Raw genomic sequence first — 27,031 nt, forward strand, 5'->3', positions numbered from 1 at the left:
CACTTGCCTTGGGCTTGTACCACCCTCAAAACTGGTCCTCAGCACCCACCCCAGGTGATATTGTGGGCACTTGGGCCTTAGTTTGCCCCGTTGTGTTCCTGAGGCTGTCTTGGCAAGGCTGTTCTCATCTTGAAGGTCATATCCTTATTCTTAGAGTCTGTGCCCCTCAGAATCCCCACATCCCAGTGATAGGCCAGATGAGGGCCACCCACCCAAGAAATGGCACAGACACATCAAACACAGAGCTTTATCTGTCAGGCCTCTGTGGCCCAGGAGACGAGCTTAGCTCCTCACTCGGACACGCCAGGAGTAGGTGGTGAGCACGTGCTGGTGCCGGCGGACCACACACGTGTACGTGCCCTCGTTGACAGCGTTGGCGATAATGCTCAGGCGAGCCTCACCCAGGGCCAGGTAACCAGGGTAGGAGAATTCGAGGGGCTCCTGGTCCTTGTACCAGCTGTGGGAGGAGGGTCCTGCATACCTGCCCTGTGCCCCTGAAGGCAGCCTGAGCCCCCAGGACATCCCCCCTCACCCTGTAGGACCCTGGGCAGCTCCACCCCCTACAACTTGGACCCTAGACAGATTCCCCCCAGGATGGGCCTGGCTAGCAGTGGTCACTTACTACACTTTGCCTTTCTTGTGGAGGATCTTCTGACCACATCGGAAGGTCACATTTCTGCCCTCTGGCACCAGCCTGGTTTTGGTCCTGGGGGGTGATGGGGTGGTGGCCACCGTGGGGAAGGGAAACTCTGCACATGGCAGGGGAAGGTGTCACATCAGTGTGCCCCTCCCCAGGCTGGGGCCACAACTGGAAGACCCAGGCATGTGACCCTGCCCCAGCCCCTGCCCCATCCGTCACCATAGCAGAAGTCGCAGCTGCTGGGGCACAGCCTCTTCATGAGCCTCCTGCGGGTGTCACAAAAGCCCTTCCGTGCCCAGGACGCACACACAAACAGCCGGTCCAGGCAGCCTGAGGGAAGGGCAGCCTGGTTCAGGGCCCACCTCAAGGCTGCCCACCCCTCCACACCACCTTCTCCAAGACACTCACCGTAGAGCCGGTGCAGCCCCCACAGCTCGTCCTGAGACAGTGCCTTCCAGCCACGCAGCGTGGCATTGAGATGCATGAGTGCCCGGCTGTGCTGGGAGTGCATCAGGCCCAGTGCATGGCCGATCTCGTGGGCTGCCACGTGCACCAGGTCTGTGAGCCACACACCTGCTGACCCTGTGAGTTAGCTCCCTGGAGCCCCAGCCCGGCCCTGCAGCCCTCAGGCCTGACCCCTAGGCCCAGCACATCTGCTGGAGTGTGGTGTGGAGCCACCCTTGGCCACAGCCAAGGAAAGATAAGAATGTTCTGCCTGGGCGGTGAGCTCGGTCCCCAGGAATGCAGCCCCAGCTCCCCTCCAGCAGCATGGGGGAGGCAGTCTCAGGGCTGCTGGAACCAGCAGCAGCCCCACAACCTCCCTTCCCTTGCCTGCTTAACCCCAAAGAACAGGACCCTCCACACCCCAGGAACCCCTGCTCTGCCCCCAAGCCCTCTCCACACAGCCACCCCGGTGCAGACAGTGCACCCATGGGAGGCGGGGCACCTTTCTTCCAGCTGTAGCGTGTGGGGCCCAGGACCCAGTGCTCGCTGTCGTCAAAGTGGATGCCACCGTGCGGTGGGAAGAAGGCGTGGGCCAGCTCGCCCGTGGGACCGTCAAAGCAGTGGTGCAGAGCAGAGACCAGGCAGTCCGTGTGGTTGGCTGGGTAGAAGCCTGTGGAGAGGGGAGAGCTGAGATAGAGCCCACGGGGCTGGGCAGGGGCAGGGGCACAGCGCCCACCTATCCGCAGGTCGCTGGGCTGCTCAGGGGCCACCTCACGGAAACTGAAGGGGGAAACGTCGCTCCACATCCGGAAAGCAGCAGCCAGGCCCCGGCGAGTCTCACGGGGGCTCAGCAGATTCCGAGGGAAGGAGAGGATCCTGGGGTGAGGGTCAAGGTCAGGGACAGGGGCTAGGCTGTGGCCGAGCCCCCACCCTAGGGCCAGGTCGCACCTGTAGGTGAGGTTGAAGTGGTCCCAGCGCAGCCTGGCCGGGGTCAACGTGTAGCGGCGTTTTCGGGGCACGAGCGGGGGAAATGGGCTGGGGACCTGGGCTGTAGGGACCCCTGGTGCATCCAGCGTATAGGCCTCTCTCTTCACGGGAAGAAAGTGGACATGGGGAAGTCGTAGGGACAGTCCCCACACCCCAGAGTTGGTACGGAAAAGGGACTGTGGAAAGGGGGGGTGGAAGAGCAATGGGGTGAGGGAGGGTTTGGACAGCCCCCCCCCCCCCATTTTAAGTTTTCTGCCTGAGCGAGAGAAAAAGGTTACTGAGAGCCGGTGGGAGTGGGCGGAGCCGGAGACAGATGCAGCCTCCCACCTCCGGTCACGCTCAGACCTAGGGACTCACATCCGCATCCACAGACCCCCACCCGAGGGGGCACCGCCGGGCCGCAGACCGGACCGACTCGCGCACCTGCCTGCCACCCAGCTCACCTGCGCTGCGCTCCAGGCCTGCGCCGCAGGGGCCCCCAGCCGGGCCAGCAGCAGGAGCGCGGGGAGCAGGCACAGCCCGCCCAGCACGGCCCCGAGCCGGCGGTCCTGGACGGCCCCTGACACCTTCGGGGGGACGCAGGCCCCGCGGCCCATGGCAGACTCGCTGTCGGGCTCGGGGCCGCTGGGGCAGCGCGGCGCGGGGACCTGGGCCATGGAGCCGCCGAGGAGCGGGGAGGGGAGGCGACGGCGGGCGGCTCGGGTTACAGCCCAGTGGGGGGGTGGGGGGGCGCGGCGCCCATGAGGGGAACCAGCTGGCCTGTCGGGGAGCGGCAACGGGCGCCCCCGGGGGCTTCCGGGACTCAGGACCTGTGGCCGGTGGCCGTGGCCCAGACACGGCCTGCTGGGTGGGGTCGCTTGGAGTGGGATAGGCCCCTGGGCTCGCGCTTAAAGTGGCGTCAGTCGGGGGCCCCGTGCCGGTGAGACTTCATGACGGGTTGGCTTTTCCCCCAAGTGGAGTTCCACCCCAACCCCGTGAACCCCCAGTGAGACCCGGGAGCGAAGCGCATCGTGACCCTGTAGCCGGCTCAAAAAGCGTCCCCGCGAGAGGGGAGGGGACGCAGAGCAAGGGGACGTGGCAGTGAGTATCGGGCGGCTGAAGGGGCAGGCGGCGAGGGCCCGCAGAGGGCAAGGCGTAGGGAGCTTCGAGGGTCCCGCGCAAACCCGGGAAGGGGCTGGCGGAGGGGCGGGCCTTGGGCCGGGAGGGACCCCCGAGGAGGCTGGCTGGAGGTGGGGAGGGTGCAGGGCCGGGAATCCCCCGCCAGGCCGCTGGGAGGGGGTTCCTGGAGCCAGGAAGACGGGAAGCAAGGCCAGACGCCGGGCGTGGAGGTCTGGAACGGCCCTGGCTGGGGGTGGGGAGCGGTGCTCAGCCTGGAAGGCTCGACGGGGCGGCCGAAGGCAATGCTGGCGGGAAGGCGGGATCCTGGGGGACGCCGGGGCAGCTGGGGGTAAGGGGCTGGGAGTTGGGGGTGAGGTCGAGGAGCTGTCTGCTCCGGGCCAGATATGGTCAACGTCCTGTCCCTCCCCATCCTCCATGCCGGCTTCGGGCCCAGGGTGACAGCGGCGTTCTGGCCAGCGGGGACAGCGCCAAACAGCTGGCGGGCGGCCGGGCTGAGCAGTGCGGGTGGTTCTTGGAAAGCGCTGCATGCAGGACTCCCCTCTTCGTGGCTACATATCTGCTCCAACAAACCGGCCTCCCTCGGCAGGCGCCCTGCCTCTTCCACAGGACCGTGTTCCCTTCGCCCCTGCTCAACTTCCCGAGACCATCAACGAGAGCCCGGCCCGAGACTCGGCACCCACCCAGGAGGCCCGGGACACCAAAAGCTCCTGGCGGGGGGTCGAGGTGGGCCTTGGCCTTCCAGGGGAGGAAGGGCCACCCCGTTTGGCAGAAGGACAGCGCGGGGCCTGGGTCAGTGTCGTGCCGCGCCGGTGGTGTTTCTGCCCCGGGGCAGAGTCGACCCAGGAGCAGCAGCAGGGCGGCGAGGGCCACCCCAGGCTCACCCGCCCGTGCCGCACAGGACCCCACGGCCCGCCCAGTGCCCCAGGCAGGCAGCAGGCGGCAAAGTCCGAGAATCTTTTTATAAAACACAGGGATGCGAGGCAGCTCCAGAGGGCCGCGGTTCACACGAAGATCTGGATGCGGTCGCGGATGGGCTGGCGGCAGATGGGACAGGCGCTGAGCGCGGCGCCGCAGGGTGCGCACGCGCCATGGCCACACTGGAACACAAGGCGGATGTGGCTGTCGATGCAGATCGGGCAGGTGATGCGCTCCTCCATCTGCCGGTAGCGACTCTGAAGCTCCTCCACCAGCTGCCGCGGCGGACCAGGCGCCGGGGTAGCACTTGCCACCTCGGAGCCGTCTGCGGGGGACCGGGTGGGGAGGAGTCAGCCGCAGGCGGGTAAATCCGGGTGGGTGGGCGTGCGCGCGCGCGGCAGGGCCCCACCCACCTACCTGGACGCAGCTTCTTGTTGATGACCACCTGGCACCTGATGCACTTCTTCATCCGGCGCGCGCACTCTGCAGAGAGCAGCGCGGTTGGGAGAGGCGAGGCGGGGCGGGGCGGGGCGGGGCGGCCCGAGACGCCCCGGCCCTCGGCGGCCCCGACTCACCTTCGCACACAGTGCGGTGCTGGCACGGCGAGAACAGAACTAGCAGCGCCAGCTCCGAGCACACCAGGCACTCAGCAGCCTCGGGCCCCGCAGTGGCAGCCACGTGCAGGTTCGTCACCGTGTTGGGAGTGCTGAGCACGTGCCTGGGGCCCGGGACCGCGCTCCCGCCACCGCCTGCCTGTCGCTCCCTGCAGTTGGAGGAGGGGGCTTGAAAAGGCCCCTGGCTGTGGAGGGCTCCCCCCTGGTGGTGCGGCCTACCGGAAGCGCTGGGCGCAGCCCTGCAGAGCTTTGAGCACACGGCTCTCTGTGGCCAGGTCCAGAGGGCTTCGGCCACGATGGTTGGAATAGGTCACATCAGCACCCTCCAGTGCCAGAAAGCATGCCACCGCAGCACCCACCGTCAGCTCCGAGCTGCCTGGGAGGCCTGAGGCCTGTAGCTGGGCAGCAGGACAGATGTTGTTGAGGATGGGCGCCGGCGCAGGCCTGAGGGAAGCCTCTGGGGCGCCAGGCAGCCCCAGCAGCCTGTGCAAGGGGCACCCCTATCCTCGGGGGGGAAAGCCAAGGGTACCCCCTTCCTGCATGAAGCTGTCAGCTCCAGGAACAGTGTAGAGGGCAGGCAAGAGAGGTGCCCTTGCTAGGCAACCTAAAGAATAAGTTCTAAGATGCCACCCGGGCTACCACACCATCCCCTCCCCATGATGGCCAGCAGTGCAGAATCCCCACAAGGGTTGCACAGAATGGCTTCTCTAAATCATGCCCCCACCCCAAGTTGCCCCCTTCCCCAGAGCCTGACTCCCTGGCCCGTCACCAGAGATAGAAGGTGGGCCCACCTCTCCAGCACCCACTCCTCACTTCCTCACCCTGGACAGCAGCTGCAAGGGCCCTGGGTCCCCCCCAGCCCTGTCAGCCACCAGGGGGAGCAGCTGATGGCGCTGCAGCGCCACATGCAGGGCCGTGTCCCCCTCCTCATCCTCGGTGTCAACACTGCAACCAGCATCCACCAGCAGGGGCACCAGCCCCACATGGGCCTGCTGCACGGCCAGGTGCAATGGGGACTGGAGCTTCCGGTTGCGCACGTTCACATCACAGCGGCCCTGGGGAGTGGGGGGCAAACTCAGCCCAGAGACCCCCTTGGGCCCCTGCCTTCCAGTGTGTATGTGTGTGGGGGGGGACCCTGCACGCACTTCTTGGATGAGGATCTGAGCCACCTCACGGTGGTTGTTGAGGGCAGCCAGATGCAGCGCGGTAAAGCCATCCTCCTTCTTGGCGTCCACCAATTGCCGGGCCCGTGCCAGAATCCTCCTGACGGCTCTGTGAGAGCAGGGAGATCATCCCCAGCCTTGGGCTGTTCCCGGGGTGGCCAGGTGGCAGGGCAAAGCCTGGCAGCCACTGGTGCCCACCCCACACTCACAGCGCGTGGCCCTTGAGGGACGCATGGTGCAAGAGTGTGAAGCCCTGGCTGTCAGCAGCAGCAACGTTGATGCCCGGAACCTCGGTGAGGACCTCCACGATGCCATTGGCGCCGGCCCCCGCGGAGATGGCAGAGTGCAGAGGCGTATTGGCATGGGCATCCTGCCAGTAGGGGCCAGTGGTCACTGAGAGGTGACTGTCCCTGGAGTCAAGCTGCCTCCTTAATCCAGGGTTGGTTAGGGTCAAGGGCACCTGGGGACCAACACTCACAGGAAGGTTGACATCACAGCCGCGCTCACATAGGATCCTCACCACCTCCAGGAAGCCCCTCTGCACAGCCAAGTGCAGCGCTGTGCTCCGGGCACCATTGAGGGCATCTGCCCCACACCCTGCACTCAGGAGCATCCGGGCAGCCTCAGGCTGGTTCCTGGTGGGAGAGGGAGTAGGAGGGAGCACTGTGCTGGCTGGACCCACAGGCGCGGCCCCTCTGGACCCCAGCAGCCTACCCAGCCTCACCCCAGGGCTGCATAGTGCAGTGCAGTGTGGCCCTCATCATCCAGCAGGTCCACGCCTGCCCTTGCCTGCAGCAACAGTCGCACGAGCTCCACCTGGCCCAGGTACGAAGCCACCTGCAGGGCAGTCCTGCCCTGGTTCTTGGTGTCCACCTGTCAGGAGAGCGAGCAAGTGAGTTCAGGACCTGCCACCTTCTGGTCTTCCTGCTGGCCACTGGGAGGAGGTCAGGGAAGGGGCCTGCCTGTTCTGGGTGCCTCCGAAGCAGGTCAAGAGCCCGGGCCACATTGCCCAGCGCTGCCTCTACCACCAGCCTCCCTGGGTGCTCTGGATCACTCTTCTGAGCCCGCAGCTTGTCCAGGGCCACACTCAGTGAACCTGGGGGCAAAACTGGGTAAGTGATGGCCAAGGGCCACCCTGCCTCCCCCAGGCTGCCAGGGCTGGTGCACACTTTTGTTCTCCCGGGCACGCTCAGCCACGTCCAGATTGGTGTCCTCCTCTGGTCGGTAAGCCACCAGGCAGGAAGGACTGAAGGTCCACCGCTGCCCACCGACTGCCACACGCAGGTTCCCATCTCCAAATACCTTTACCACTTTCCCAATGCGGCCCAGGGCCTGAGGGAGAAATGTAGGGTCACAGGAAGTCTTGGCAGGGGAGGTCACAACACGGGCAAGGGGACTCACAGGGGCCATGTCATCTGTCCACTCGCCATGCCCAGCCTGCAGTTGCTTCACAGTGTCCAGGTCATCGATGACGCGAACCACATCGCCCACCCAGAAGGAGTTGTGCTGGGTGACAGAGAAGCAGGTAAGGGACTCCCCCCGGCCACATGTGGCCGCCCATGGTCGGGGAGGGTACCCCCAACAAGCTCCACAGGTCAGGCAGGTATGAACCTGACCCCAGTTCCTGCGCCAAGCACAACCTAAGGGTCTGGTTGGACAAGGACCATAGGTGACCAAAGCAGCCCCAGAGGATCGGGGGCGACAGCTGGGGAAGCAGCTGGGCAGCGGCATCCCGATCAGACAAAAGCCGGCTCTGGGGAGGTGTGAAGCCCCACGCGGCCTGTACATCGACCCGACTGCCGGCAGCTTGGCAGCGGCGTGGGGCGGGGCCCCGGACGTAGGGGCGGAGCCAAGGGTGGCGCCCCTCCCCCTCCCCTGCGAGGAGCACAGGGGCTTGCGCTGCTCTGCAGTGCCCCCTCAAAGCTCTCCAGGTTCAGAGCTGAATGCTCTGAATGCCCGCCCCAACACCTGCTCCCTCTGTCCTCCATCCCCCAAGTCCTGCTTTCCAGGCAGCTCACTGTGTCCACCTTGTCCACGCTGCTAGTGCCCACCAACCTGGGCCCAGCATCCACCTCCCACTCACAGGTAGCATCTTAGAAACCAAGCCCAGTACCCCACTTCCAGCCTACTGTGGTGTCCACCTTTCTTCCATCCTCAGGACAGACAGACCCTGGCCTGCCTGCTGCAGCCTCAGGGTGCCTGGCCCTCCTCTGGGTCTCTTCATGCCTGGATCCCCTTTTCCTCGGCCCCACCTTCACCCACCAGGCTGCCCCTTCTTTCAGATCTGGGGACTCATGGGGGCACCAGGGCCATAATCCTGCCTGCCCACTCCCAGGGCTGCCTAAGTACATGGAAGGGTTACAGAAGTGAATGGATGAGGCTCAGCCTAGCCCCTAGGCACCTTGGTGAGAGCCCCGGGGTGGAACGTCCAGCGGGTCTCGTGGTTGAACTGCACACGCACGTCCCCACGGTCGGTGATGCGGTGCACGGTGCCCGTCTGTCCGATAAACTGTGGCAGGTCGCAGAGACTATGGCTGGGGGTCCAGAGGGCTTGGGAGGGGAGGGCACACAGGGCTCAGTGGGGAGGCAGCTCACCTCTGCCATCCTGGGGTTCCAGCCGCCATGGCCTTCCTCCATGTCCCTCAGGACGTCTATGTCCAACAGACACTTGACCTTGTCCCCACGCTGGAAGGGCTGGCCGTCGGCACTCACCCTGCGTTGCAGCTCTGCTGGCTTGCCTGGGGGGGGGTGGCAGGCCAGGCCTCAGGCAGCACCCCCACCCAGGACATCACAGGCTAGCCCCTGCCCAACCAGGGCAGGAGGGCAGCCAGTGTTGGTGGGGCCAGTCCCATACCCAGCCTGGGGAGGTGCTCCTTGTAGTAGAAGCCGCCAGCTGCCTCGCCTATACACTTGAGGTCCACCTTGCCCTTGTGGCCCACGCGGTACACATTGGTCGTTCCATCTGCCCATGTCACACTGGCCACACTCCGGCCTGTCTCCACATCCCAGCCACGGATGTCCACCACACGACCTGGCTTGCCTTCCCCTCCTGGGGAGACAGTGTCCCCACCCAAAAGCTGAGCCTCAAGGCTGAGCCATAGCCAACTGCCTCACCTCCCATCTCTCCCTCCGGCCACCACTCACCATCCTGTGAGCCCCACTCCCAGTCGGGGCCTCGCACCACCTTTGCACCCTGGAAGATGCCCCTTAGTGGGATCCTAAGGAGACCCTGGCGGGGACTCAGGGTAACACTGCAAGAGAGTGAGTCCTGAGCCATGCAGGAGAGAGGTATTACGGTCAGGCCCCTGCCCTGCCCTGCCCAGACTAGCTCCTCCACCCCCAGGCTCCTTCTCACACCAGGTGGGATCTACCAGATGGGTGTCCTGGCACCCAGTTCCTGCCCATGAATGCCCTTCCCAGAAGGGCAGTGCCTTCCACACTCAGGGGGAAGGCTCTGTGGGAGCTATCAGATGCCCTTGGCTGGGAGGGGACTCAGGCTCCTGTGTAGTCTGGATAAGCCTGCCCTCCCAGTGGGTGGGGCCTGGCCTGGCCAGCAGCACACAGCCACTGGGCCCTGGAACACACAGGGGGAGGCTCCAGGAGACAGCTGGCATCAGGGAACAGGGGTGGTGCCTCTGGGTGCCTGGTCCAGCACAGCAGAGCGCCCTCCTCAGCACAGACCCTCTGACTACAGCACAGCACTCTGGACAGCCAGCACCCATGCTGGGCCACAGGGCTGGGTCCAGAGTGGGCTGCCCTGCCAGAGGCCACGATGCCAGGCCTGGCACCTCCACGGGAATGCTCGCTGCTCCAATGCCACTGCTGCTGGCATGGCCACACACAGGCCGCACTCAGTGACGCAGACTGCAGCTGCACCAAGGGGTGCCAGCACAGAGAAGCCATCCACACACCTCCAAGTGGCTGAGGAGGGCCTGTGCTTCCCTGAGGCTGGCGGGGGGGACTCACGGGCGTGAGTGGGCTGTCTCGTAGCGCTCAAAGGCGTGGGTGAGGTCGTGCTTGTTGTGCATGTAGCACTGGGTGCAGAGGTCGTAGTCGAAGCAAATGCGGCACTTCCAGCGCATGCCCCGCAGCCCATGCTTCTTACAGCAGTCGCAGATGATGTTGGGGTGGCGGACGCCTGGGGGCAGGGTAGGGTCAGCGGCAGTGACTCACCAGGGCACACGGGCCCTCCCACCACCCGTGCTGCCACGCACCAATCTGCGCATTGTCATAGAGCAGCAGGTCGTGGGCACCCTGGTAGCCGGCGCGGTAGTTGGTGCGAGTGCCCTGGTCCCACTGCACGACAACTGTGCGGTCTGGGGTGGAGGGGCTGCCATGGCGCCCGAGCTCCACCACGGTGCCCACGCCGCCCTCGCCGCCATCCTGCTGGCCCCACTTCCAGTCCACGCCACGCACCACTCGCATGCCCACCTGCACACCTGCCTGGGGGTCAGGGTCCATGGTGCAAGGGGCTGCTCGGGACCTGTAAGCAGAGAGCACCCTCAGGCCATGTCAGGAGGCCAGGCCCAGCCTACCCACAGACACCTGTCTAAAGGGCCACCTGGGAGAGAGGGCAGGCCAGGAGCAGAAAGCACCAACACAAAAGGGGGAGGCAGAGGGGCAGGAAGTAGGAACAAATGGCCTGGGTCCAGGGGAGGTGGGAGCACAGGTACACAGGTCAGCACAGGGGAGGCCAGGAGACAAGGTAGACGGGGAACCTGGCCTGGAAGAGGGACAGCAATCAGACTGAGCAGGGTGCGGCACATGCTAGTAACCTGGTTTCAGTCGGTTGGTTTATTTAGGATTTTGGCTGGTTGCTGGTGGTTCCTAGGTGCTGGGGATGGAACCCAGGGCCTCGCTCATGCTAGGCCGGCTTCTGCCTGAGCCACACCCCAGCTAGTTGATTGATAAGGTAAAACAACTCAGCCTTTGGGAGAAAACAGACTATTTCTTTGTGTAGCCTAGTTAGACAGGTACTGAGTGGAGGGCTGCTGTTCAACAGGACCCCATCTGGCAATTGCACAGGCAGCAGGGCCCGAGGTGAGCTGCGCAGAGCACGGCCCCCATGACTTGCATCCAGAACAGGGAAAGAACCCCCACAGCCCCACGAGAAAGTCAGACAAGCAGCAAGTTGGGCAGGACGCAGGCTCACCAGACACCAGCCCACACAGCACCACCAGGACGTTCACAGGAAGGGCACAGCCCTTGGCCCCCGCAAGTCGGGGACAGCACAGTGAGGGCACATGGCCCTATTAGGACCTACTCTGGAGAAGTCTGGCCTGGTCTAAGGTGGCACACTTACAGAAGCACCTGCCGGGGTCCTTCAGGGAGTACTGGGACCTACAGCGAGGTTTTAGTCCCCAAGGGAGCACGAACCCACCTCACCATGAATGATAGCAATGCAAAGTTCACAAACAGCTTGGAGGACAAGAGCCTAGTGTGAGAGAGGCCATTACAGGCACTACACGTATAGCAAGTTTGCAAAAGCAACAAGCCAAGTCACAGCCTTAGGAAGCCAACCACGAGGCTGGTCCCAGGCGTTCCTTCAGACCTACGGCCTGAGAATTCTGTATTGAGCTAATCTTGAAGGAAGTCTTGTTAATACAAATGCAGCTAAAAGACAGGACGTGAAGGGGGTGGGGGGGACAGGGACACAGGGACCACGAAGGAGTCACATGTACTCTCTCATTTAAGTGTCCGGCCCATGGCTTGCGAAGGAGCTCCCCCCAGAGTAGGGGACAGCACTCCTGCTCAGCTTCCAACCGAGGCTGGGGGTTGCCCTGGCTGGCTGGTGCAGCTGAAGCTGGAGGGGATGCTGTCGATCAGCCAATGTCCCCCCAGCTCCAGATGGGGCCTCAGGGCCTTGCCCAGCCACAGAACAGAGGCAGCCTAGGCCCGAGAGTGACAAGGGGAGAGATGAACACATCACCCTCCAACTGGGCCCTGCTTCAGGTCCCTGTTCCTGCCCCAGCCTGACACTCAGTCTGCTGGGCCAGCCAGTCCTGGAAACACTCTGCCTCCTGGGAAGCCACAGGTGGGCACAGGAGGCCCCCACTGCAGCTCTGCCTGCAGCCAGAGGCAGAGGCGGGAAGCCCGCAGCCCATCCCAGCACCAGTCCAAAGCTTGTGTCCAGCTCTTGGTCTGTACCTGCTTCAGATCCTCAGGGACGTGAATCATCTGGTCAACTCAGCATTGGGCAGTTCTCCCTGCTGCCCATCACCCAGGACCACCAGGGCTGGCATAGAAACAGGAGGATTAAAGCTCACTCTCTCCTGAACCAGGGCCAACTAGGAGCCGTCCTGAGAGCACCGCACTGGTCTGGGACCTCCCCTCTCTGGGATCTTGGGACCCTGCCAAGGTGTGGCACTGAGGCCCAAAGCCAGAAGGCACTGCACCAGTGGTTCTAGTGATGCCTCAGGCCCAGACAGCCCCAGGCTCTTGGGCACCTGCGAGTCCAGGAGGGGGGTGGTGTCTGGTGGGCAGCCAACAGGCTAGTCAGGTGTGGCAATCAGCTCTGCCTTTCTAGCCACCTCTGCAGCCTGTACAGCAGTGCCACCCACATCTCTGCTACCACGAGTACAGCCAGAGCAGCTCCTCACTGCCCTGAGGGCCACCAGGATGCCCCACACAATGCCATTCAACTCCCTTGCCCAGGCAGCAAGCCCACAAAGGCAGGGCCTCCAAGGGCTGCCCCCATGCCCACTCATGGCCATATCCCTGGCTGGCTAGCCCCTGCTGGCCTCCACAATCACTGACTGCATGACAGCGAGTAAAACTCCGGCACCCAGGAAGCTTGTGCTCCTGGGACAACTAGCAGACCCAATGTCCCAGGGGCCCAGCCAGCTAGGCCACTCTTGCCTCACCCACACACTGTGTGCTCACCACATCCTAGCACTGGAAGTCATCAGGCAGCACAGCTACACCTGGCCCTGGGGCCCAGTTCCACTAGCTGGCCCAGCTCCCTGACCTTTTGCTGGAAACACTCCAGTCCCCATGAAAGCTATCTGGGAGGGACGTCACACCTTTCTCCAGCAGGACCAAGTGGCTCCCCACTGCCTGATCTGCAGAGTCACCAGCTAGGGGCAATCTGTGCTGGGCTTCTGCTCCCTGGGCCCTGGCAATGAGTTCAGCTTCTGTCCACGGAGATCCTGGGAAAGCACAGGCTCAGCCAGGGCAGGCATCCCCACCCTTCCCCAGTCTCCTCTGCACAGGGCCCTCCTTGCAGGCATGGCAGAGGCAGGGGAAGTAGAGACTGTGACCCCCCACCAGCCCACTGACCTCCATGATATACACACACACCCTCCCTCCTGCCAGGAACCCGTCACCCTAATCACAGCTGGGAGGCAAACTGAGGAGACAGTCCACACCCCATACCCCTGTTACAGGCAACCACAGGCCCAGCAGGAGGCTATACCAGCAGGGGGCCTGTGACAGAGAACCTGGCCCAGCACAGAGAAGACTTGGAGCAGGAAAAGACCCAAGTACTGGGAGTTGATGTTGTGGTCATTCTGCAGCCAAGCAGCTTGCTGGCCTCTGTGAACCCAGCTTCCCAGCCTGAGCCTGCCTGCCCAGGCCAGCTGCCATGTCTGCCTGCCAGCTATCGCCCCACTGGCCACTTGTCGCTGGGCCTTTTACAAGACATAGGGGGGGTGCCCCAAGCATGAATGCAAACAAGGCCTGTGCCCAACCTCTCCCTCAGGAGAATGGACAGAGGCAGGGAGATCAAAGTGGAGGGTGTCTGGCAATGTCTGGAGAAACTTGGGACCACACCTCAGCTGACAACTGCCTAGCAGGAAGGCCACCAGGTAGTTGAGCCTGTGACAGCATCTGCCTGCCACCACACCTGGTAGTTTTAGAACAGCCAAACAACTCCCCTCATCCCTAGCCCGCAAACCGCCACATTCTGGAAGACTATCACTCAGATGAGCCCACCAGAGACGGACCGCAGCCGGGCAGGACGTGGGACGGACTTAGTTAAATAACCAGCACCCACTGACACCCAGGACTGCCTGGACAAGAAGGGAGGACCTGGAGGAGCGCACACAGGGCTTGGTACGCTTGCTTGCCCCCTGGGTGCCAAGGGGTGAGAACAGAGAAGCACCAGTCATGGTGGCCCCCAGGGCTCCTTCCCTGAAGCAGCCCATGCCAGAGGTCTTCAGAGGCAGCACCCTCCGTGCTACATGGCATCACAGCCCTGGTTAGGGCCCCTGCCTGAGCTGGTCTTCTGATAAAGCCCCCTTGCCACCCTCTCATAGTTACCACAGGGACAGACAAGGGACAGGGCTTCTGGGACTCAGAAACACAGGGATTTGGCACCCTAGGACCCTCTCAGGGAGACCTGACAACTTTCCGTCACCCCTGCCTGGCCTCTGTCACTTTTGTTCCTGGGCCCAGCATGTCATTGCTGGTCATGTCCCCCTGCCTTTGAGCTCCTGTGCCTTGTCTCAGGGCTCACTACTTATTATGGTTTTGATATAAAGTGTCCCCCCAAAACTCCTGTTAATGTGGAACCACAGTGGTGCCTCTTCCTCCCTGTCACCCGGGCCTGTCCCCATGATGTGCTCTCACCTCAAGCCCAGAGCAATGGAGTGGGCCATCTACAGACAGAACCTCTGAAACCATGAGCCCCAAATAAACTTTTCCTCCTCTAACTTGTTCTTGTCAGGAATTTTGGTTACAGTGACCCAAAAGGTAAACACTACTTCATCTCAAAAGGTCCCACCAGGTACACGGGGCAGTGAGTGGGGAAGAGACAGGTCAAGAATGGGGAAGCAGTAATAACCCTGAAGGAAGGGAACCCCAGGGGTTCTTGGTTTTCCCTCCCCTCTATGTGGGAAGTCCCTACTCTTAGGGCAGCATGGGGATCCTGACCACCAGTGAGGAGCCTGCCCATCTCCACTGTTCACAGAGAGCTAGGGGACATGAGGCCTCGCAGGTGGCCTGTCTACCTCAGAATGGAGCTTGTTGACAGAGGATTCATCCCTGGGCTTCCCTGCTATCACCGTCCTCCCTGGGCCATGAACAAGCTACCACTCAGGGCTGGGTTGGGGAGAACCTGGCCCCCAGTGGCACTGGGCACAGCCTAAGAACAGCAGAGAGTGGATCTGCTGTCTAACTCAGCAAGTCTGGGAAGGGGCCTAGACGTCTGGGCAGCACCATGCACCCAGGCAGACCACACTGCAGGCCTCAAGTGAGTCCCTTCCCAGGGCACCTGCAAGACAGGAATTCCTGATGTAGGGCAGGAATGAGGGCCCTGTCCTGGTGACAGACAATCTTGGACAGGGATGCCCAGAGGGCACTTCATCACTCTGCAGCCTCCAGGAAATACCCTGCCACAGCCCGCTGACTGCAGCACATCAGCCCTTCCTGGAGAGCAGGGATCCTCTGAGCACTTCTCCCACCTTCCTGGAAGTACCTGGGAGCCCTGAGCACATAAGCTAGATTCCCACTGCCACCCTCCGCTGGCTCTCTCTGGGCCCAGGCTTCCACAGAGATGAAAGATACCCTACACAGACCTGCCAGAGTGTCCCAGAAACAGCCCACAGCCCTGCACAAGCCTCGACCCAGTGCCTGTGGAGGGGCACCAGGGAGCACCACCCTGACAGCAGGGTCCAAGAACTGCAGCCATCACAGCCTTGGTGTACGGGGGCCTTAGTGTCGACCCACAGAAACAGCTGCCAACCATTCCTGCTTGTGAACACAAAGCCAGTACTCATGCTGCAGGGTGCTAGACGCTGCGATGGGCAGTGCATGCAGCCATTTCAGTGGGAAAAGTGCCCACAGAGTTGTCAACTTCTTCCCTTTGCCAGCAACCCTAGGTTTTGCCATCCATCCGGACCGAGAGTCATACTCTGGCTGACTCCCAACACCCGGAAGGCTGTGCTTCAGCTGTCCACCATGGGGCAGAGAAGGCAGCCTCAACTGGCAATTGTGCTTCAACAAAATCAGAACTCACCTCACAGCACACAGCAGCCTTGAGTCAGCATCCCAAGCACTTAGTTGCCACTTCCTGGGTCACAAATGTGCTCAGCCACCAAGATTTCCTGTGGGAAACTAGCAGCCATTGCTGACACAGAACACAGCAAACCAAGCAGCAGGCAGCCAGCCAGTCTTACACACTCAGCATGTGGGCCTCAGGGCTGCTGCTCACCATCAGAGCTCCTTTCTACAAGCAACGGCTGTCCCTTACAGGACAAAAGTACTGGGACAACTCAGGAGGATGCTGTCCACTGTCTGTGAGTATTTTATTGGAGAGTTGTATACAGCCATAGATATTAAGTCATGTGTAGTAAAGATGCAGGGTCCTTTATTCAGGAGAACATTACATGAAACTGAGAACATTCAGGACACGAGGCTGCCCTCCTACTGCCCCCTCCCTTTAACCCTGCTTGCCTCTAACACTACTCAACTGTGTGGCACAATTGCTGGCAAACACTGGTACGTCACAGGCTCCTGGGTGCCAGCGGAGTCCAGCCCCTAGGAAATGGGGTGAAGCCCTGGGACAGAGGCAAGGAGACCTGACCCAGCATACACCAAGGCACCTGCTGGGCTGGGTGCCATGGAGCACACCTGCAATCCCAGCAGCTCAGGAGACTGAGGTAGGAAGATGACAAGTTGGAGGCCAGCCTCAGGAACTTAGTGAAACCCTGTCTCAAAATAAAAAAAAATAAAAGGGCTGGGAATGTGATTCAGTGATTAAGTGCCCTTGGGTTCAATCCCCAGTACCATTAAAAAAATAAATAAATAAATAGACCTTCTGGGGGAAAAGACATACAGTGTGGCATGTCACCACTACTACTCTTGGTGACCTCGATGGAGACCCTCAGGCATACTGCAGCCTGAGAGGTCATCCCACTGACTTGCAGGCTGACCTTGGCAGGAGAGTGACCGATACTTGTTGCATGTGGAGCAACAGGTCAGAGTGGAATGGGGAGCCAGGAACCTTCCCAGAAGGGCCAGGGCCCCTGCACTTGGGCTGGTCTGTCCTTAAGTCTGCTGGCCCCATCAGGAGCCCACCTGGTACTTCTGCTTTTCTCCATCAGTTCTGAACCCAGAGGAAAAGCAAAATGATTTCTCCCTCACCCACACACAAGCACACTCAAGACACAGACACAGCCCCTCTGACAGGACATCAGGCCTCATTTAGGGCAAAGGCACCGAACCCCAACTATCAGGCCACAGCCAGTGAAGAGCTCACCTGTCTGGCCGCCCACTGTCCCCCGCCGCCCGCCTTGAGACTCGGGCTGTAACCCTGATGCCTGGAGACCTGGGACTGGCCTCTGCCGTGCTGAGCTCCAGCGCCAGCACCAAACGATCCAACCCTGCGGCCAGACGAGCCGAGACATGCAGTTACTGCCTGCCAGCCGGCCGCGGACCCGGTGCTGCCGCCCACCCGCCCACCCGGAAGGGTCACTGGGGACCGGCGGCCGGGACCCGCTGCGGCAGCCGGGCGTCCAGGGGCGTCCAGAGCCTGCGGACGTTGGCGCCCCGCGCTGCGTGCCGGCCCAGACTGCGGACGCGCACTCGCACGAGCAGCCGCCCTGGGGTAGGGACGCGAGGCCCGCCGCCCACGCTGTCCACACCGGCCGGGCCACCCGCCCGGCCACCGGGCCCGCTCCCTGACACCATCCCGGCTCCGTGAGGCCGCCCGGGCACCCGCCCCGGGCCCCCACTTGCCCGGAGTTTCCGCGCGCCCGCTCGGCCCCAGGGAGCGGGGCAGCGGCGAGGCTGACGGCCAGTGTTGGCCGGCTGTCCCAGCGCGCGCGGCGGCGCCCGCCCCTCGGCTGCTGCGCAGCGCCGGGCCAGGCCGCCCCGCTGCCTCGCAGCCCACCGGCCGCGACCCCGGTTCGGGTCCCGGGCAGCCGCAAGGCCCGCCGGGAGCTGTAGTTCGCGGCGCCCGGCCAGGGGGCGGGGCGGGCGGCTCCCAGGAGGCCCCACGCGTGACGCACGCGGCGCCCGGCCAGGGGGCGGGGCGGGCGGCTCCCAGGAGGCCCCGCGCGTGGCGGAGCGACGCCCCTCCACGGGGCGGGGCGGGCGGCTCCCAAGAAGCTCCGCGCTCGACGCACGCGGCGTAAGGCCCGCGGGGCGGGGCGGGCGGCTCCCCAAAAGCCCCGCGCGTGACGCTGCGGGCGTAGGCCGGGCGGCGGGCGGGCTTCTCTCTGACGCCGCAGCGGCCGGCGTTCACTGGGAGACCCTGAGGAGAACTGGAAAGCTGCACTCAGGAGCAGCCGGGCACGTTCCTGGGAGAGGACGGGAGCGGGGTAGCGGCTCTGCGCCCGCTGGCGCCATCCCCGGAGACCACCCGGTGGCCACCCCTGCAGCCGCACCACACCTCCACCGGCGCCGAGCAGGTGGCTCAGGCCCGGGGGCATGTTCCGTTGCCTCTTGAGCCGGACTGCCAGGGATGCCCCAGGGGCCTCTTTTTCGGGGGGCACCAGGGATTGAACTCGGGGGCACCGACCACTGAGCCCCGTTTTGTATTTATTTAGAGACAGCGCCTCTCTGGGCTGCTTAGCACCTCGCTTTCGCTGAGGCTGCTTTTGAACTCGCGATCCTCCTGCCTCGGCCTCACGTGCTGCTGGGATTACTGGCGGGCACCGCCTGGCCCGGCCCAAAAGGCCTCTTCACCAACGCTCCGAGTTAATGCGCGGTTCGGTTCGTTTTGTGGCGGACTGGGTTTGGTGCCGCAGTCTGGCTGGGCACAAAATCACGAGCCACCACACACCTTGTAGATTCAAACAGCAGCTCTTTATTCTCTAACTGGCACTGGCACTTTTCACACGTTCTGGGCCCAAATCACGTTCTGGATCCCAAATACTCTCAATCCCGTGAGAACTCCACGGGAACTCAAGGAGCGGGGGCGCCTGAGGCAGCAGGATACACCCTATTCCCAGCAGGGTACACCTTAAACCTGGAACCGCCCTAAACCCGGATCCTGCAAGGTCACCTTACATGCAATGTCACTGCAAATGACCTGGGTCATGCCATGCGTCATTCTTACTTAGCAATGGCCCTCAGCAGCTTGGGACTTGGGCACACTGCACAGGCCCCTGACCCAGTAGGAAACCCCTGTTTGTTTACTGCTAATCTGATTTTTATTTATTTTTTTTTAACTTTTTTTTTAGAAGTAGTTGGACACAAGACCTTTATTTTATTTATTTATTTATTTCTATGTGGTGCTGAGGATTGAACCCAGGGCTTCGCCTGTGCTAGACGACACTGAGCCACAATCCGACCCTTTACTGGTAATTTTAGACGGACCTGAGGACTTCCCTTGAGATCAGTGAGCTCGGCCCCACCTCAAATGTTCATGTTGCCTCCCTAATTGTCCCTTATCGTTTCAGGATCACTGCGCCCCTGCTGTTGCTGCTTGCTGCCATTGCATGAAGCCACGGCTTGTGCCTCCCATCCTGCACAGTCTTCGGTTTTCCTCTTGAGTTAGCCTAGTATTTTCGTATACAGCTTTTTACTAACGCTTGGTAGTGTTTTTTTTTTTTCAAGGCTCCAACATGCCACGTCTTGTCTGTAACCTTTTCCAAGGACTCAGGCTCATCAGTTGTGTTTGATCTGGAGACCCCGCAGAGCCTGGTGCCCCTTGTTCCGACCTAGGCTGTCTGCCCTCCTGCCTGCTGCAAGGCTGTGGGCAGGAGCTCTTCTCTCTCCTGTCTCGCGTCCCTGTTCCTGCAACCTGCAGCATTTTCTGGCTTCCTTTACTCTTGTCTTGCTGTAGTGGGTCCTTTGGTAACAACTGCACAGAACATGCATTCCGTTGTCACTACAAGGCAGAAAAACTGAGAAGGGGGGGAGTAGCTTCAGTTCAGCCGGGCAGCAGCAAGCAGCCACCACAGTGTGAACAGGGAAGCCCGCTGGCCTGGGCGGGGCTGCAGGACTCCTATGTGGGGAAGCAGGCTGGTACCCTGACCTCTCATCTAGGATGGGGCCAGTCTTGACAGGATTACCAAGGTTCCTCCAATGTAGAACAGTTCCAGAATGTTTTAGCTTTTGAGTTGGTGTGACCAAAGTACCCAACAAAACAACCTAAAGGACAAAGTTTATTGGGGGCTCTGGTTTCAGAGGTGCCAGTCTAGATACCACCCACTCCGTTGCTCTGGACCCAAGGTGAGGCAGCATATCATGGGGAAGGGCCACTGGAGGAAAGCTGCTCTGCTCTTGGATCAGGAAGTGGAGGAGGGAGTAGAGAAGGGGCTGCAGAGAAGACGGACCCTTCCAGGGCACACCCCCAGTGACCACCCCCTGCAGCCACACCCCACCTGCCTGCGGTTAAGACCCAGTCAAACTAGGATGTACTGAGGAGATTACAGCTCTTAAAATCACTTTACCTCTGAATATTCCTGCATTAGTGAAAGGATAAAAGACACTGAAGTTAAAATGTAAAGGACCAGGTATTGTAAAGTTTCTAAACTGCACTCAGAACCTGAAATTCCTGTGGCAGTTAAGACAATTCCCAGAACTGCCCATTAGATATGTGTCGAAATCCCCCCTGACCACTTAGTTGCTTAACAACCTGGACCCTGTGCAGCTCGGCTCATAGGCACCTCAGGGCCCAAACCAATCAGTTTAAATGTATCCCCCTCCTTAGGACTGACCTATCACTCTCCCCGGACCTGTTCCCGCCAATGAATGTGCTAATCATGTCTGAGAGTTGTTGATTGATTTTCCCGTGCCTCATGATGATTTGCTCTGATGTATGCAAAGCCCCCGCCCTCCCCAAAAAGTGTACTTAAGCACTGCTTAACCCCTGCTTGGGGCTCTTGGCCGCTCCCTTGAGTGAGCACGGAGCCCCAGCGCGCTGGATCTTCAATAAACCCCCTTTTGCTGTTGCATGAGCCTTCAGTCCCTTACATTAGGAGCTTTAGGGAGATGCCTCATATCCAAACCCTAACATTCCACCCAGCCCTCAAGAGCTCACAACCATCTCACCATGTAAATTGCCTTAAGTCCATCTCCAAGAGTCCTATAGTCCTGACAGTTCCAGCATTGCCCGAAAGTCCAAGTCTGAGGCTGGGGCTGGGGCTCAGTGGCACAGTGCTTGCCATGCATATGTGAGGCATTGGGTTCGATCCTCGGCACCACATAAAAATAAAGATATTGTGGGGCTGGGGTTGTAGCTCAACGGTGGAGCACTCACCTAGCACACGTGAGGCCCGGGCTCAATTCTCAGCACCACATAAAAATAAATAAAGAAAATAAAGGTATTGTGTACAACTAAAAAATAAATATTAAGGGGCTGGGGATGTGGCTCAAGCGGTAGCGAGCTGGCCTGGCATGCGTGGGGCCCGGGTTCGATCCTGAGCACCACATACAAACAAAGATGTTGTGTGTGCCAAAAACTAAAAAAATAAATATTAAAATTCTCATTCTCTCTCTCTCTCTCTAAAAAAAAAAATCTCTTTAAAAAAAATAATAAATATTAAAAAAATACGGGGCTGAGGTTGTGGCTCAGTGGTAGAGTGTTCGTCTAGCATGTTTGGGGCCCTGGGTTCAATCCTCAGCACTACATAAAAAATAAAGGTTATTGTGTCCCCCTACAACTGAAAAATATTTTTTAAATGAATAAAGATATTGTGTCTATCTAACTAAAACAAAGTTCAAGTGTAAAGTCTGAAACAAGGCAAACTCTTGCCTGTGAGCCCCTGTAAGAATCAAAAGCAAGTCACAGGTATCAACACACAAGTGGCACAGAGTGAACATTCCAGTTCCAAAAGGAAAGAATAGGGGCTAAGAAAGAAGGGGGGCAAAGCAAGTCCCAAACACAGCCAGGCAAACAGGTCCCAGTGGAGCATCTGGGACGCATGGCAGCGCAGTGTGCTCCCCCTAGGGCTCGGCACCCTCACTCCGTGGCCTTGCCTGGTGCAGTGCACCTGGGCTCTCTGAGCATGGCTGTCTGCCTGCAGCAGACAGTCCACATTATTGCATCTTTTAGTTCCTGGGGTCTTCCTCCCGGCTTTGGCTTCCCCTTTACAGCTTCATGTGTTCCCCTAAGTGGGAACTTAGGGACAGCTCTTAGGTATTCAGACCCAGCTACACTCTGCCTGTCCTGCAGGACTTCCTTTGAAATTCGGTGGAAGCCTCCATGATCCCCTAACTCTGGCATCCTAACGCAGTCCTACAGAACCAGCACCAACGGTGATGCCAAGGCCTGCTACCAGCTCATGCAAGACAAGACCTGGCCCCTGGAATCACGGCTGCCTCTGAATACCTGAGCAGCTCAGCATGGTAAAAAGTTCCTAGGCTCCCCTGTGTGAGCAGGGTGCCCACATGATCTCAAAAGGATTTTCCCTTCGTTCCTTGAGCCTGGAGTGTGTGTGGTCTTGGAAATTCCCAAGGTGCCAGCAGGCATCTTTCTGTGTCTTTGTGCAATGTACTTAACATCACTTTAGGAGCTGCTATCTCTTCAACAAGAACACCTTCCTAGACCCCAGCTGTACATGCACTTTACTGATCAAACTGCAAGTTTTAAACTCCTTTAGCTCTATCTTCTCCCAATTCTCACAGTTCTGGCTAAAAACCACCAGCAATATCTATGCCACTGAACAAATGCTTTGCTGTCTTGAAATTTCCTCTGCAAGATTAATTGGTCTATCACTGCTAAATTCAGCCTCACACAAAGTCTCAGGACATGGGCAAAACATAGACAGGTCTTTGCCACACGAGTGTCCTCATTTCCCTCTACAACCTAGTGAACGTGGTCTGTATTCCCATCAGTATTCTGTCCTCCACCTCCCACCACAGGCGCCCGGTGAGCTCTGCTTCCAACACCCCGTGGCTTTTCCAGCCGGCATCTCTAAACTCTTCACAATTCCTCCTGCACACCAGTTCCAAGGGCTTCTGAATCGCACCATCAGGTGAGTCGGAGGAACAGGTCCACTCCTGGTGCCATTTCTGCTTTAGTCCGCCTTGTGTAGCCATGACCGGGATACCTCACAACTTAGAGGAGTCAAAGTTTCTTGGGGCTCATGGTTTCAGAGGTCTCAGTCCACAGACGAGTGAGTCCACTGCTAAAAGTCCTGGAAATTCTAGGACAATGTCCAAAAGCCCCTAGCCAAACCCCCCCCTCCAAAAAAATCCACAAGCCAGGCTAGTGACACATACCTGTGATCCCACCTACTCAGGAGACTGGGACAGGAGGGTCACACAGTCCAGCCACCCTGGGCAACTCAACAAGACCCTGTCTCCAGATAAACCTAGAAAGACCTGGAGATGGAGCTCAGTGGTAGAGGGCTGGTTTAGCATGCACGTGGCTCGGGGTTCACTCCTCCGTACCTCAGGGGGAAAAATAACAAGAAGACCCATGTCACAGTGGAACTGATTTCTCCCATGGCCTCTGCATCTATTCTGAGTATGAGTTGGACTTTCTCAGGCTAAACAGGGCTGTCATTCTCCATCCTCCTTCTAGCTCCTCATGTGTCAGGCCTCCTCCCTGTGGGACTGCCCGAGTGGCCCTGCTGACCCCTCAGCCCTCCCATACTGGGCAGTCCTCACAGGCTGCCTCCAGAACTCAGACTGCCAGCTGTGAACCTGCCGGTTAAAGCCCCAGGAGAGGGGCTGTGGCTGGGGCTCAGAGGTCGAGCGCTCACCTAGCACGGGTGAGGCACTGGGTTCGATCCTCAGCACCACATAAAAATAGAACAAAGATATTGTGTCTGTGTATAACTAAAAAATACATATTAAAAAAAAAAAACGTGAAGGCTGTTGGATAACCCCTAGATCTAATCAGGTGTGTGCCCTTGGGTGTCTCTCTCCCATCTGGTCCCCAGCCCCTTGAATTTTCTGACCTCAGGGTGTGGCCTCCAGGGATGCTATGCAGCCCAGGGCCTGTAAGTAAGGTCTTCATTTTTACCTTGTGACTCTCCTAATCATGGAAAGATTATCCCCATCTTAAAATCCTAAATTACAACAGTTAGCAAAATCACAGGATTCAAAAACACACAAATATCAGTTGTGAACACAAGAAAGAAATAATCTAAAAGAGAAGTGAAGAAACTATTCCATTATTCTAGCATCCAAAAGAATGAAACACCAAAGTGGCCAAAGACCTTGAGTGAAAGAGATTAAAGAAACAGACACCTGGGGCTGGATCTGGGGCTAAGCCCTGGAGCTCTTGCCTAGCACGTGTGAGGCCCTGGGGTCCATCCTCAGTGCCACGTAAAAATAAATCAATGAAGATATCGAGTTGCTGGGGTGATAGGTGTGGCCACTGCACCCAGCTTCAGGACAATTTTTGCAGCAAAAATGAAACCAAACCTCATCAATCAGTCAATCAATAGAAAACTGCCGCAAAACAGCAGGTACCCGGCCCCCTCCACAGGCCTCCAGGGCACATGAGGGACCGTCCTGGGCAACAGCGGTGAGGGGAATGAACAGGCTGTCCTGGGCTCCCCGGGGAGCAGCGTTTGACCGGTAGCAGTCACATGCAAGTCCTGCCCAGTGACGAGGAGGAGAGCCTGAGAGGGGCTGAGAAGCCACAGACACCTTGGAGGGGTCGAGTCAGGTTCATCCTGAGCTGGCAGGAGCACAAGGAGCAAGCCCAGACTGCAGAGAGGGCACCCAGACCCCAGAGGCGGGAGGCCGGAGGACACAGGGAGAGCAGGCAGGGAGGAGGGAGGCAGAGGCCTGGTGTCTGGGCTCATCCCCAGGAGGAATTCCTGTCCTCTCCTCTGTCTTCCTGTCAAGCCCCGACTGTGTCGGCGTGCCCGGCTGTGTCGGCGTGCCCGGCTGTGTCGGGGTGCCCGGCTGTGTCGTCGGCGTGCCCGGCTGTGTCGGGGTGCCCGGCTGTGTCGGGGTGCCCGGCTGTGTCGTCGGCGTGCCCGGCTGTGTCGGCGTGCCCGGCTGTCTCGGGGTGCCCGGCTGTGTCGGCGTGCCGGGCAGCTGATCTGCACCTTCATCCACTGGACAGGAGGCCTGGGGTCGGGCTGCAGCTGTCAGGCTGCGCAACAGAGGAGCCAGAGACCCAGGGACAGACAGAAGCTGGGGACAGGAGGGACAGAACAGGAGTCAAGGACTGAGGTGGACAGAGCTTCCTGTCACCAGGAGCAGCAGCCCTGAAGGACCCCCAAGGAGCGATGCCAACAGACAGCCCCCGACAGGGATGGTGTGAACAGAGACAGACCCAGCTCCATTTAGACAGGGCAGTCGGCAGAACTCTTTGCCCAGCACTCCTCAGAGAGGCCGCCGAGCCGGCAGAAGATTCTCCCCATCTTAAAATCCTAAATTACAACAGTTAGCAAAATCACAGTGAGCACAGGGCAGCACTCCGCGGTGGGTCTGGGGTGATGGGCCCCACCCTTGGAAGTCCTCCTGCCCCCCCCCCCAGCACCAGAAGAGACCCACGACACACAGCTGGAGAAGAGGGACCCCATGTCTGCCTCAGTCCTGGCTCCTGGGGGCTCATGCTGTTCTCCTGCAGTGGTCACCAGGGGCTGGAGGCTGGCCTTTCCTGGTGGACCTGACAGGGGAAGAGCTGCCGAAGACTCAGGAGAGGCGGGGCACAGGTCACTGTTGCTACGGAGTCCTTCCCCTAGGGGCCTGAAGAGCAGATGTGACTGCATGCGCTGCAGGAGCCGGAACAAGTCTGAGTAGACGGGAGTCCTTCAGGGACCTGGAGCAGGTAGACAGCGGCTAGCAGAGCTGCCAAGGCCATGGCCAGGCTAGCCAGCTGCACCCTGTCCTGCCTTCCTGCTGGGCCTGGGCTGCCACAGGCTCCACTGATCCCCGGGCCGTGGGCCTGGCCCGGGGAGCACACATGGGGTCCCCTTGGCTTGACACTCCGCTCAGTTAAATGGAGGGTGGGCAAAAGCCGACTCCTTGTCTCGTCCACATGGGGAGAGGCACCGGGAAGGAGCAGCCCTGCAGACCCGCCCAGCCAGCCCCGAAGGGCAGAGGCACTGCTGTCCTGACTCAGCCTGGTGGGCTTGTGAGGACCTCTCCCTGTAAATCTCGAGTCTCTGGCCTCAGACACCAGGTGCACAGGCAGGCGAGGATGCCCTGGCCAGGAGTCTCCAAGGACGACACAAGGTCAAGTTGTGGGTCACTGGAACAGCAAGTTCTCAGCCCCCTAACTTGATCCTCCCACCCCCCACCCCTGGGGCTCTCCACAGCCACAGCGACTCCGCACAGGACGTGGCCTCTCGGATGGCCAGCTGACTGCCCTGCTCAGAACCGCCAACTTTTGGAAAGCACTGGAGGCCAACTCACACCCTGAGCTCCAGCCTAGCTGCCCTCTACCACCCACCAGGAATAAGACCAGCTTTGTCCTGCGTGGCTCTGCGCTGGCCCTGCGGCCTCCCTCTGTCCAGCAGGAGGTCCTAGCAGGGAGTCCTGCTCCTGACACAGGGTGCTCCAACCCTGACCCTAGCCCTGTGTCTCATCCTTCTGACGGACAGGACAGTGTGAGAACCTGTAGAGCAGCAGCCTCCCACCTCCAGCCCCCTCCACAGGGAGTGACACCCTGGGTGGGACCTGGCTCTACTGCCTAAGGACCCTCTGAGCATGTTTCCCTCTCCACACCAGGGGACACCAGTGGCTGGTTAAGGCTGTGGTCAGGTGGCCCTGTGGGCCCAGCTGCTACCCCTCATACTGCCACTCCCCCTTGTCTGAACTAGGGAGTCAAAGGAGTGGGGTTCCTGTGTCCCAGGAGCCTTCAGGCACAGGCTTCTCCCCTAGATGAGAAGTGTCCATGCACCCAAAGCCCACAAAGCAGTGTACTCCCACCCACCTGGATTGGATGGGGCCCTTGGAGATCTACAGTCCTTGGAGCTGGGCAGGCTGGGCTTCCTCAAGGGGACTGAGGTAGTCAACTATCCATCACTATAACAAGATACTGAGACAATCAAGTTATAAAGAGAAAAGGGTTGTGCTGGTTCAGTTTTAGAGGTTCTAGTCCAGGCGCCCTGCCTGTGCACCTGGCCCCAGTTGGCCCCATTGCTTTGGGCCTCTGGTGAGGCAGCACATCATGCATGGTAGCGTGAAGCTGCTAACCTCACGGCCAAGGCATAAAACAGAGAACAGGGCGCCGGGGCCCCAACATGCCTTCAAGGGCACACCTCCAGTGACCTAAAGACTCCCATGTGCTGGGCTGTGGCTCAGTGGTAAAGTGCCCCCGGGTTCAATCCCTGGTGCAAAAAAGCCTC

General features: G+C 60.2%; 2 protein-coding genes and 1 long non-coding RNA gene across 21 annotated transcripts; 1 reads left to right on the plus strand and 2 right to left on the minus strand.

The window, feature by feature from the left end:
• Nucleotides 1-233: 233 nt before the first annotated feature.
• Mmp23b (matrix metallopeptidase 23B) lies at nucleotides 234-2,749 on the minus strand. 5 transcript variants are annotated; one of them, XM_058572618.1, is made up of 8 exons: nucleotides 2,515-2,749; nucleotides 2,033-2,172; nucleotides 1,860-1,960; nucleotides 1,587-1,754; nucleotides 1,049-1,216; nucleotides 860-970; nucleotides 623-749; nucleotides 234-457 (listed from the first exon to the last, which is right to left on the minus strand). In XM_058572618.1, the coding sequence occupies exons 1-8, from the start codon at nucleotides 2,725-2,727 to the stop codon at nucleotides 283-285; spliced, it is 1,203 nt and encodes a 400-aa protein (XP_058428601.1). In that variant the 5' UTR covers nucleotides 2,728-2,749; the 3' UTR covers nucleotides 234-282. The 5 variants fall into 5 exon arrangements, with proteins under 5 accessions (XP_058428601.1, XP_058428599.1, XP_058428598.1 ...); XM_058572616.1 differs by having other exon boundaries at nucleotides 1,049-1,198; nucleotides 1,821-1,960; nucleotides 2,515-2,744; XM_058572615.1 differs by having other exon boundaries at nucleotides 1,821-1,960; nucleotides 2,515-2,744.
• A 1,386-nt stretch (nucleotides 2,750-4,135) lies between these two features.
• On the minus strand, nucleotides 4,136-17,690 carry Mib2 (MIB E3 ubiquitin protein ligase 2). 15 transcript variants are annotated; one of them, XM_058572609.1, is made up of 22 exons: nucleotides 17,080-17,151; nucleotides 16,292-16,528; nucleotides 15,838-15,925; nucleotides 12,030-12,117; nucleotides 10,314-10,365; nucleotides 9,794-10,020; nucleotides 9,027-9,133; nucleotides 8,737-8,931; nucleotides 8,478-8,620; nucleotides 8,284-8,391; nucleotides 7,284-7,388; nucleotides 7,052-7,214; nucleotides 6,845-6,978; nucleotides 6,607-6,755; nucleotides 6,361-6,517; nucleotides 6,092-6,252; nucleotides 5,865-5,991; nucleotides 5,541-5,774; nucleotides 4,939-5,117; nucleotides 4,681-4,868; nucleotides 4,523-4,588; nucleotides 4,136-4,430 (listed from the first exon to the last, which is right to left on the minus strand). In XM_058572609.1, the coding sequence occupies exons 5-22, from the start codon at nucleotides 10,341-10,343 to the stop codon at nucleotides 4,192-4,194; spliced, it is 2,712 nt and encodes a 903-aa protein (XP_058428592.1). In that variant the 5' UTR covers nucleotides 10,344-10,365; nucleotides 12,030-12,117; nucleotides 15,838-15,925; nucleotides 16,292-16,528; nucleotides 17,080-17,151; the 3' UTR covers nucleotides 4,136-4,191. The 15 variants fall into 15 exon arrangements, with proteins under 15 accessions (XP_058428592.1, XP_058428590.1, XP_058428593.1 ...); XM_058572607.1 differs by having other exon boundaries at nucleotides 9,849-10,020; nucleotides 10,097-10,365; XM_058572610.1 differs by lacking the exons at nucleotides 12,030-12,117; nucleotides 15,838-15,925 and adding an exon at nucleotides 17,559-17,690 and having other exon boundaries at nucleotides 9,849-10,020; nucleotides 10,097-10,365; nucleotides 16,452-16,528; nucleotides 17,080-17,203.
• LOC124079233 (uncharacterized) lies at nucleotides 7,194-14,533 on the plus strand. Its single transcript, XR_006847216.2, has 2 exons — nucleotides 7,194-7,407; nucleotides 13,268-14,533. It is a non-coding gene; the product is annotated as an uncharacterized LOC124079233 (long non-coding RNA).
• Nucleotides 17,691-27,031: the final 9,341 nt, after the last annotated feature.

Source organism: Marmota monax, unplaced genomic scaffold, assembly GCF_021218885.2.
Source record: "Marmota monax isolate L192 unplaced genomic scaffold, Marmota_monax_Labrador192_F-V1.1 WCK01_AAM20220418_F8-fsc00080, whole genome shotgun sequence".
Lineage (NCBI taxonomy): Eukaryota > Metazoa > Chordata > Mammalia > Rodentia > Sciuridae > Marmota > Marmota monax.

Bases quoted from the DNA above. Each gene is read 5' to 3' on its own strand.
- Mmp23b (XM_058572615.1), bottom strand. From the start codon at position 2,727: ATGGCCCAGGTCCCCGCGCCGCGCTGCCCCAGCGGCCCCGAGCCCGAC. The intron at 1,961-2,032 runs GTGCGACCTGGC...CCCTCACCCCAG, and splicing joins CACTTCAACCTCACCTACAG to GATCCTCTCCTTCCCTCGGA. The intron at 1,755-1,820 runs GTGGGCGCTGTG...CCCTCTCCACAG, and splicing joins GCCCAGCGACCTGCGGATAG to GCTTCTACCCAGCCAACCAC.
- Mib2 (XM_046424638.2), bottom strand. From the start codon at position 10,343: ATGGACCCTGACCCCCAGGCAGGTGTGCAGGTGGGCATGCGAGTGGTG. The intron at 7,389-8,283 runs GTGCCTAGGGGC...TCTGTCACCCAG, and splicing joins ACCCCGGGGCTCTCACCAAG to CACAACTCCTTCTGGGTGGG. The intron at 5,118-5,540 runs GTGAGGAAGTGA...CCTGCTGCCCAG, and splicing joins CCTTGCAGCTGCTGTCCAGG to CTACAGGCCTCAGGCCTCCC.